The following is a 10,427-nucleotide window of genomic DNA, read 5'->3' as shown; positions in this document are numbered from 1 at the left end:
GTGCCATATTTATTGGCCCTCTGTAGGGCTGTACACACAGTGAGACAGGGCAGGACAGCCCTTGACTTGTCTGTGAGGCAAAGCAGGGTGGGCACAAAAGACAGGGCAGCTGGGACACAAAGACTTAGGTTAAATATGAAAAAGAATTTCCAAGGCCAGACAGGGCTGCAAGAGAAGAATCTTAAAAGACAAGCGCTGGATGCCCGGGTGGTTCAGTGGTAGAATGCTCGCCTTCCGTGTGGGAGACCTGGGTTCGATTCCTGGACACCCCCCCCCAAAAAAAAAAAACATCTTCAAAAAGACAAGCGCCAAGCAGCTGGTGGGGTTAGCATCCCGGCCTTCTGCCTGGCGCCTGGTCTGAGCTGGTGTCTGTATAGCCATGACTAGAGGACATGGTCCAGCCCCAGCTCATTTCTAGAGCTCAGGAATATTGGCGACCTAAGGCTGTTTGGACAGGGAGACTCAGGGCTGGATTGTGAATTCAGCCACCCCAATTAAAAAAAAAAATCTCTGAGCCTCAGTTCTCCATCAGTCAAATGGGGATACGAATATATGAGTACGGGCCCTGCTCCCTTTGTGAGAATCCCTTCAACCTCAGTGCATGGGCTCAAGACCTCATGTGGGCCTCACCACACCGCCCCACTCCTGTTCCCTGGAGGCTCCTGCAGAAGCCCTTGGGGGGCGTACTCCAGGCAGGTCTCCCCTTGCAGGTGCGACAGGCACCTGGCATGGTAGTGGAATCTCAGGTGGCCGTGGTACAGGCTGCAGTTCACCTCATGGGTGCCCGAGTGTGGGGTCTGGTCGCAGGTGCCGAGGAGGTCATCGTCCCTACCAGAGTCCGCGTCCCAGACCTGCACCCTCAGGGGCCCCCTCGTGGCCAGCAGCACGTTTCCAAAGTCCAGCCGCGTCATCCACCTGGGGTTGTCGTTGTTCCACACGGTGCTCGTCCTCAGCTCCCGGCCATCAAAGAAGACCTTCACGTAGGCGTCCGTGGCGGTGACCCAGTCCCCCCACAGGCCCCACGCTTGGACGATGGTCACCTCCAGCCGGGCCAGGCCCCTCCTCCGCGGACAGCAGTCCCGGTTGGTGACCTCCGAGCCGTGGCACACGCACTGGCAGGGGTCCCTGGGGCTCTTCTGCTGTCCCGGGGGGCAGGGCCGGCTGCAGTCCCTCCAGCGGGCCCTGCCGGTCACGTACCTGCTCACAGCCTGCCTCAGCGCCTCCCGCCGCGGGTCGCGGGCCTCCAGGAGCACGTGCAGGGGCTCCAGGCTGTAGTCCACCAGGCCGGGGCTGTCCTGCAGCGAGGCCACCCAGGCCGAGAACTGCTGGGGCCCCGCGTGGCTCCCGAACAGCAGGTCATGCATGGAGGCGTGGTGGCCGCCCACGACCTGGGAGTAGCGCTCCCGGAAGGCCTGGTGGAAGGAGGCTGCCAGCTTGTGCTTCTGCTTCTTCTCCTCGCATTCCTTGAATTGTGCTGAGGAGCTGGCGTGACCACCTATGCTGAGCGCAGCCTCGACGGCCAGGCAGTCGCCCACCTCGTCGGTCGTGAGCCCTTCCAGGGCCAGCTGGCAGGTGCGCAGGGCGGTGACGGTCCACGCCCGGCCCCCCAGCCTCACGGCCCGGATGAAGTGGGTGCCGAAGTTGGCGATGAGCCTGAAGTAGTCGGGCTTGGAGGAGGTGTTGAAGTGGGGGGGCAGGGCCCTGAGGGCCTGCTTGAAATCGGGGTGGAGCGGGGGATTGTGCACCAGGCGAAAGCTGCGAGGGGAGAGAAGAGCACACCCAGAACCGGCGGTGAGAATAAGGACCCTGGTCAGCATTTCCCTCAAGATGCCCAACATGACATGAAAGGAAGCGGTAGGAGTGGGAATGAACCCCGCAGGTCTGGCCTCAAAGCCAAGCTCTGAAACACTCAGAGGTCAGGGAAACCCCAATTCTGTCACAACTTGGTGACCCAGGTGCTTTGTATAGGTTTTTTTTTTTCTCTTTTCCTTTTATTTTCTTATTATAAAAGCAACAGGGCCGGCCATGGTGGCTCAGCATGCAGACTTCTCATCTGCCATGCCGGAGACCCAGGTTCGATTCCCGGTGCCTGCCCATGTGAAAAAAAAAAAAAAAGCAACAATACTGCACTGTTAGGACCCCTCCAGCTTTGGGAGCTGCTCGCATAGGTCTTGTTCTGCAGCCCTGGGTGGCCCCCAGCATGTCTGGGCTCTTTAGAGCTCTTGGCCACGCGGGCTGGGTGCCTGCCTGGGAAGAGGCGCGGGTGACCTAGGGGGCCCACAGAAATCATGCACTTTTTGGGCGAGGGAGCTTGGTCCCCGGATGCCACATCCATGAGAGGAGTGGGGTCATGACTGCTGCTACACCCATGGGCGCCCTAACTCCCAGCAGGAGGCCTGGCTCAGAGATGTGTGCATTTGTGGAATGGATGCCGGAGGCCCAGAGAGGAGGTGAGGTGCCCGAGGTCAGTGGTGGGGGGACCCAGCCAGGGCTCTTGCCTCCACTGGTGCCTGAAAGGAAGAGGTGGGTGCTCCCACCTAAAGAGCACCATGTTCGGGCTCTCAGGAAGAGACTTGCCGGCTCCCCTTCCCACCTGGTCTCTCCCTGGGCCTGTCCATGGATCTGGGGTTGGGTGGGGCGTGGGCTCTGTATCACCCGATGTCTGGGAGACAGGGTTTTGGTTTCCTCCTGGTGGCAGAAGGCTGTCTCCGAAGTCCCCAGCCTGCCATCCAGGACTCCCAGATCATCCCATTTCCTCTTCCCACACCCTTTTCAAGCAGCCCACCCATCCCTCACCCCAGGAGCTCACCTGTACAGGCCACACTCCACCAAGTCGGAGCTGAAGCTGTACTGGTCCTGGTGCGTCTTCTGGGCTGCGAAGTCGGCCGCCTGGGAGTGCGAGCCGGCCACGGCCACCTGCACGTTGCTGCCCGGCTTGGGGGCCACGTCCAGCCCGGTGCGCCAGTCGTTGTTAATGCTCTTGGCCGCAGCTTTGGCCATGTCCTCGGTGGAGCTGACCTTGGCCTGGGTCACGTGGCGCTGGCAGCCGGAGCCCTGGGCGCGCCAGTCAGTGAGCGCCAGGGGCAGGCGCTGAAGGGCGTCGTCCTTCAGGGTGTTTTTGCAGAGGGTGCAGGAGCCGTCGGGTCGCTGGAAGCGCTGCGTGTCCACCGGGAAGGCGCCCGAGCGGCGGAGGCTGGTCACATCCACACCCTCCCCGGCCAGCCCTGCGCCGGGCACAGACTGTTGGACGCGCCGGCACTCGAAGCGTGTGGCCGTGTAGCAGGGGGCCGGGGTGGGTGGGGGCTGCAGCAGGAGGAGGGCGCCCAGGAGGAGCAGGTGGGAGGCCATGGAGCTGTGGGGACAGGAGGCGTTTGGGCTCTGGGTGCAAGGAAGCTGTGGGCAGAGGGATGGAGGATAACATTCTGCTCCCCCAGCTGTGAGTTATTGGAGCACAGGGAAGAGGGAAGGGACTGACATACCTTACATCACCGAATGCCAGAGCTGGAAGGGCCCTTGCAGACCTGGTCTACCTCCTCTCTGACCCTCAAATGGGTCAGAGAAGGGAAGTGACTTGCCCAAGGTCACACAGCAAGGATCTGCTCCTTGCTAGGATTCCACTATCTAAAGCCTGATGAATCCAGATGGAGGACTTTGTCCTCTGGACCCCAGTTGCTGCTGGTGTGGAGGGGGCTCTGGGCACAGGGGTGGGGGTCAGAATAGCTAGCAGGTTTGGGGAGGGGCCTAGGGACCCTGTGAAAGCCTGGGTTTGGGCAGGTGTCATCTTTGGCCCAGATCAGTCCACCCTCTCCCCCTCCCCACCCCACCCCTTCCCTTGAGTGCTCTCTGTCTCTTCCTCCCTCTCTCTTTCCTTGATGGAATTGGAAAAGAAATTAGGTTGTAAATTTTGCATCTCCCTTTTTCTCCGTCCTTTCCCTTTGGGGCTCTCCCTTTGAGCCTCGTGGAAAAATGCTGAAGCCTGGACTGAAAGCTGCCAAGATACCGGAGCCCTCAGATCGTGTAGGGAGGGCCTTTAGGCTGATGACCCAGATCCCTCTGATGCCAGGCCTCCTTTCTGGCACTCCCCGCCAGCCCCTGTGCAATTCTGGCAGTGACAGGGAGTGACCCATGGCCAACTCCTGGACAATGAGGTTGGCTAGGAGATTCTTCCTCATTTCGAAGTGGCTCTGGGCCTCAACTGGACCTGCTTATGACCTGGCACAATCTCTTCCTCTGGGTCCCATCCAAACGGAGCTCTTCTAAGGCTTCCCCACCCCACCCCAGCACCTGCCGAGGACAGCTTCCCTGAGTTGGGAATTATAGAGGGAAGAACTTCCCCTGAATTCTAGCTGGAGCATTCTGTGCCTTAACCCAAAGGAGTAACTTGAATGGTGGGATCCCAAGCAACATGGCAAGCCCAAAGGAGGCTTTCAAAGGCCCTGATGGGTCCATGTATGGGACCAGCCTAGACTATGCTGGCCCAGGGAACGTGGCCTCTGTCATATGATCTCCCAGGGAGTGCGTTTTCAGTTTTCTTTAACTTAGCACTTGAAAGGACCTCAGAAACTGATATATATAACCCTTCAATTTATATATGAGGAAACCGAGGGTCAGAGTGGACCCAAGGCAGCCCAGAGACTTAGTAATGGAGCATGACTTGGAACCCAGGCTCTTACAGCATAGGTCACAGCACTTCCTGCTCAGTCAGGCTCTTCTCCCGAGAAGCAGTCCCTACATATCCCCTGCCCCACCCAGGGATCCCAGCCTCCCCGATAATGCTCCCATCCTACCTGGAGTCCTATGCTGAGAAGCCCCTGCAGACACCCTCTCTCTTCCCTGAAGCTCCTCTGATGATGTCGGCCCCCAGGCAGCTTCACCACACAGCTCATCATCCAGGCCACTGTTGTCATCACTTCTACTTCCTGCCCCGCCCCCCAAACTGTGGTCGCGGGTCCCCTTTGCTCCCCCTTCCCCTTAGCACCCACCCTGTCACCACCTCCTTCATCCGGCCCTGCTGACAGCCCTCAGGAAGCTGCGAGGGCCAGAGGCTCTTCTGTGAAGCATGACTGACTTCTGGGGTGCAGGGACCCTGGCCAGGCAAGCAGGTGGCTGGCGATGGAGCTGAGGGAACTGTAGACTTTGTGATTCCTCCCGGTGGTGGCGACAGGCCAGCAGGGCCCATCTACCTGCTTCTGACCCACAGCATCATCGCTAAGAGGCATTGGAGAGCGGGAGTTGAGAGCATGGGCTTGGGAGCCAGGCTGCCTTGCTTTGGCCGGTTTTGTGTTGTACTAGCTGTGTGGCCTGTCAGGTTTCCTTAGCCTCTCTGTGCCTCACTTTCCTCATCTGAGAGTGAGGGTAATAATGATGTAGGCCCCTGTGGTTGCTGGGAGCATTTGGGGAGGTGATATGGAGAAAGGGCGCAGACCAGTGCTGGCTCTTTGGTATTAATAAAAGTGTCCATCCTTCCCCCTAGCAGTGGGGGAGAAAACAGGCCCTGTTCACGTCTCACTGCCCATGTCCTGCCCACTCTTTCATCCCGGCCCAGGCTCCCAACCCCAAATGTACCTCCCCTCCCCGGACAGCATCTCTTGCTGCCCCCACTTTGTGCAGTAAACCAGCGGTCCCTACACTGGCCCTGGGTGGGGTGGTTGTATGGCCTTGGGACCCTCTGGGGAGAGACACTGGGTGGGGCCGCAGGCCTGAGTCGTCTTCACGCTTTGCCCACCCTGAGGCCAGGGCGGTGTGAGGTTTCCAAGGGTGAAGTGACTCATGGGGCGACAGCTTGGGGCAAAATCCTGCTGGTTCAGAGGTGGGGCAGTTGGGTGGCGTGAGGACGGTTCTCGCACACTCAACCCCAGCTGGCTCTGTGACAGGAACAAATAGCCACAGGACCCCAACCACGTGTGACACCACCAGGTGGCTCATCCCCTGAGGCCGTGTCCTCCCTCCACTCCCCGCCTCTGACGGGAACAGGGTCTGAGGCGGCCTTCTGGGAACCCGCCCCGGCTCCTCCCCTCCTTCTCCCAGGAACTGGCGTCTCCAGACCCCCTCCCGGCCCTGCCCGCGGCCTGACTTGGAGACCCAGGCCGTGATCGAGTTCTGACCGCGCTGAGACCAGTTTGAGGAAGGTGGCAACTCCGCAAAAAAAACAAAAACAATCTGTAGGAAGAGAGTAGAGCGGTGAAGGGAAAGGGTTTCTGATCCCAGCTTCGCCAGAAACTTGCTGTGGCTCTTGGCAGTAGACTTAACCCCTTTCTGGACCTTCTTTCCTCACCTATAAAAGTCAAGAGTTTGGGATTTCTAAGGATCCTTCCAACTAACAATGAAATGTGCATTTGGCAGGTTTGAGTGGCTTGTGAGGTGGCAAAATGTTCAAGAGACACGGGCGGGGGGCATCCCCTAAAGGGCAGTGACAGCCGAGGTGCAGAGAACTGGGGTTTACGTAACTGATGATTGCCGCCTTCTTGAGCTGAAATGTAGCACTCAAAGCGTATTTGAAGCACAGTTTTTCCTGGGACACAAGTTTCAAGAAGGGTCCAGTTTGTTCAATTGACAGGAACTTGTCATATGGTTTTTTAAAACGGCTTATTTAAGATATTCACATGCCATACAACACAGCCATCTGAAGTAGATAATGCAGTACCTTTTAGTACACCTGTGATGTTGGGTGATGTCTCTTTGTGATTCTGATTCTGATTTCCTCATGGCTAATGATGCTGAGCATCGGTTCACGTGGTTGTGCTTCTTAGCTGTTAGTGTTTTTTCTTTGGAGAAATGTCTGCTCAAATCCTTTCCCACATTTTAATTTGGTGATTTGCCTTTGTAGTGATGAGTCGTAGTAGTTCTTTTTCTTTTTTCTTTGTATGCTGTATGGTGGGGATCACATTTCATTCTTTTTCCATGTGAGAATCCCGTTATTGCAGCACCATTTGTTGAATTTTTATTTTTGTTTGTTTTGGGAAGTACACGGGCTGGGAATCAAACCTGGGTCTCCCACGTGGCAGGTGAGAATTCTACCACTGAATACCCCTGTACCCCTGTAGTAGTTCTTATATATTCTGGATATTAGGGCCTTATCAGATATAGGATGTGCAAATATCTCCCATTCTGTGGGCTGCCGTGTCACTTTCTTGTTGTGCAAACATTTTTATTTCTGAGGATGCCCAATGTATCTATTTTTGCTTTTGGTGCTTATGCTTTTGGTGTCGTATTTAAGAAGGTCACGAAGGTCTTAAAGGTCATGGAGATTTGCTCATACTTTCTTTTAAAAGTTTCATAGTTTTACATACGGAATAAAAATAAATAACAGTGGGGACAAATGTTAAAATAAATTTACTAGATTGAAATGCTAGTGATCAATGAAAGGGAGGGGTAAGGGGTATGGTATCTATGTATTTTTTTCTGTTGTCTTTTTATTTCTTTTTCTGAATTGATACAAATGTTCTAAGAAATGATCATGATGACGAATATACAACCATGTGATATTGTGACTTACTGATTATATATGTAGAATGGAAAAAACACTAATGACACAATTGCAGACTAATTAATATGCAGACTAATTAATAAAAATCTCGGGGTGAAAAAAGTTTCATAGTTTTAGATCATGTAGGGCTATGATCCATTTGTAGTTAATTTTTGGTTGTGGGAAGAGGGCCGACTTCATTCTCGTGCATGTGGATATTACACATGGTTAAAACATTTCTTTTTTTAGTAGAGCAGTTGTAGGTTTACAGAAAAACCATGCAGAAAGTTCCCGTATATCCATCCCCCTTTCACAGTCTTCCCTATAATTAACATTTTATTAGTGTCATAACTTTGTTAAAATTTGATGAAACATTATTATTATAATTATATTAACTATAGTCCACAGTTTTCATTAGGGTTCTATATGAATTCTATATCCTTTTTTACTTTTAAGGCTAAAACAAATACCTAATCTGGACAGGGAAGTTCCATGGATCCTCTCTGTAGAAGGCATAAGGGAGATATTGCTCCCGATTGCATTTATTTGTATAAATTCTTTCTTCTATATAAACTACAAACGTGAACTGTTATCTAAGCGGTCCCTGAAAAAACTATTTGGTCCAGGTTCGATTCTGGTGCCTGCCCATGCAAAAAAAAAAAAAAAAAAAAGCCAAAAAAAGAAAGCAAAACTACTTAGCCTATAATTATTTTATACATTTTTGAGATCCAAAATGCAGTCACAAGTGCTGGTCTCTTCATCCTGTGATAATTCTTTGTTCCCTTTCCTCTCGGGTTTGTGAAACTTGGTGAGCTTTTGGCCTCACCACTCAGATGTGTTACCCACAGTCTCATGAAATGAGTTGAAGAGAGTATAATCTTTTATATACTCTTATTTGCATGTCATTTTTGTTGTTGGGTAAATTTTCAAAGACTAAGGCCACTTCTTTAATAGTTATGTCTCTAATTGGGTAGTCTGGTGTTGTGTGTGTGTGTGTGTGTGTTTTCTGCAATGTTTGGCAAGCTATACTTTTCTAAGAAAATTTCCAGTCTGTCTGTCTGCCTGGCATGAAGTTATTTCCAGTATTCTCTTTCAATTTTTAATATTTTGAATCAGTAGTGATGCCTCTTTTTGATCGCAGATTTTTAAAATTATAATGATGGCTTTTCTCTTTATTTTTTATTTATCTTGCCGAAGATTTTTATATACTTCGTTAATTTTTTTCAAAGAACATGTTCTTGGCTCTACAGCTCCTATCATATTTTCTAGTTTATTAATTCCATTCTTATCTTTTCATTTCTTTCCTTCCTTCGGTATCCTCTGGGTCCCTTCTATTATTCTGTTTCTCATTTCTGAAGATGGACCCTCGGCTCAATAATTTTCAGTTTTTGTTTTTTTAATGTAAGCATTTAAAGGCTCTACATTTCCCTCTAAGGATCTTTTAAATTGCATCTCTTACATTTTGGTATGTAGTAATTTCGCTATTGCCTACTTTTCTAATAGTACTAGATTTCACTATAATTTTTTCGTTGAACTGTGAAATTATTTAAAAGTGTGCTTTTAGGACTTTCAGATGTAGAGGACTTTTAAATGCTATCGATTTCTAACTTAGTTGCATTGCAGTCAGAACATGCCCTATGATAACCTCTTTGACCTTTGTTGAAATTGTTGAGTTTTTGTACTTGTTCCTGTGTGCTTGAGAAGAATGTGGATTTGAGTGGGGTTCTATGTTCAAATCTATGGTTCCCTGATGTAGTAATTACTGAGAATCACGTTAAAATCTTCCACTAAGAAGGCAAATTATCCAACTTCTCTCTTTAGATACAGTTCTGTCACATTTTACTTTATATATTTTGAAACTGTTTCATTAAATAAGTTTAGCATTATATTGTCTTTCAGATTAATTGAACTCTTTATTGCTATGAGGGGGCCCTTTTGATTCTTTAAAGTGCTTTACCGCCAAGTCTATTTTGTCTGATATTAATAGAGCTATCCCAATGCTGTTTTCATAGTGCTCGGCATAGAGAACTGCTTCTACCTTACTTTCAAACTTACTGTGTTTTTATGTTTTAAGTGGGTCTCTGTTAAACATAGTTTGGCTGGATTCTATTTTGTAATCCAATTTTAGTAACTCAAACCTTTTAACTGTGAGTTCAGTCCATTTGTATTTATCATGATCATAGTTTTATTAGATTTTCTCTGCTGTCATTTTTTGAGTTAATTTATTTTTATTGATATATATTATATATTCATATGCCATGTAATCATCCAAAGTGTGCAAGCAATGGTTCACAATATCATCATATAGCTGTGCATTTATCACAACTGACTTTTTTGTGTGTGAAAAATAACCTATATACAAAAAAGCAATAAATTTTAAAGCACATTGCAACAATTAGTTGTAGAACAGATTTCTAAGTTTGATATGTGTTATAATTCTGCAATTCTAGGTTTTTTTAGATTGATTGAACTTCTAGGGAAATTATATTGTTTTCTTCAGTTTGTATTTATTTGTATTCTTCTTTCAGTTTAGAATCTTATACCCTCTATTCCTAGTTAGTGCTTCCCCATAGAATGTTATGATGTGTTTTTTAACAATGTCTAAAGTTATTGGCTCTCTCTCTCCTTCTAGGAATACAAGGGTGTTTTAGTTTGCTAAGGCTGCCGGAATGCAATACACCAGAGATGGACTGGCTTTTATAAAGGGGTTTTATTTAGTTGCAAATTCACAGTTCTTCGGAGGAAAGGCAGCTGGCTTTCCTCTGGCTTTCTCTGTCACCTGGGAAGGCACAGGGCAATGTCTGCCGGCCTTCCCTCCCAGCTTCTGGGTTCAGATGGCTTTTCCCAGGGTGATTCCTTTCTGAATCTCCAAACGTCTGGGTCTGAGTTCTGAGGCATGCTGGGCTATTGAGCTGCTTCTCTCTCTTCTGGACGTCCTTTTTTTTTTTTTTTTTTTTTAGAA

At 49.9% G+C, this 10,427-nt stretch overlaps 1 protein-coding gene across 1 annotated transcript; it reads right to left on the bottom strand.

Annotated features, from left to right (window-relative positions):
- Positions 1–274: 274 nt before the first annotated feature.
- Positions 275–4,853, bottom strand: LOC143653062 (perforin-1-like). The gene is made up of 3 exons (XM_077124381.1): positions 4,788–4,853; positions 2,810–3,352; positions 275–1,755 (listed from the first exon to the last, which is right to left on the bottom strand). Exons 2-3 carry the CDS (start codon positions 3,346–3,348, stop codon positions 627–629), a joined length of 1,668 nt encoding a protein of 555 aa, XP_076980496.1. The 5' UTR covers positions 3,349–3,352; positions 4,788–4,853; the 3' UTR covers positions 275–626.
- Between the last annotated feature and the right edge of the window lie 5,574 nt (positions 4,854–10,427).

The sequence above is a fragment of the Tamandua tetradactyla genome, chromosome 13, assembly GCF_023851605.1.
Source record: "Tamandua tetradactyla isolate mTamTet1 chromosome 13, mTamTet1.pri, whole genome shotgun sequence".
Lineage (NCBI taxonomy): Eukaryota > Metazoa > Chordata > Mammalia > Pilosa > Myrmecophagidae > Tamandua > Tamandua tetradactyla.
This window is presented reverse-complemented; position numbering and strand designations above follow the sequence as displayed.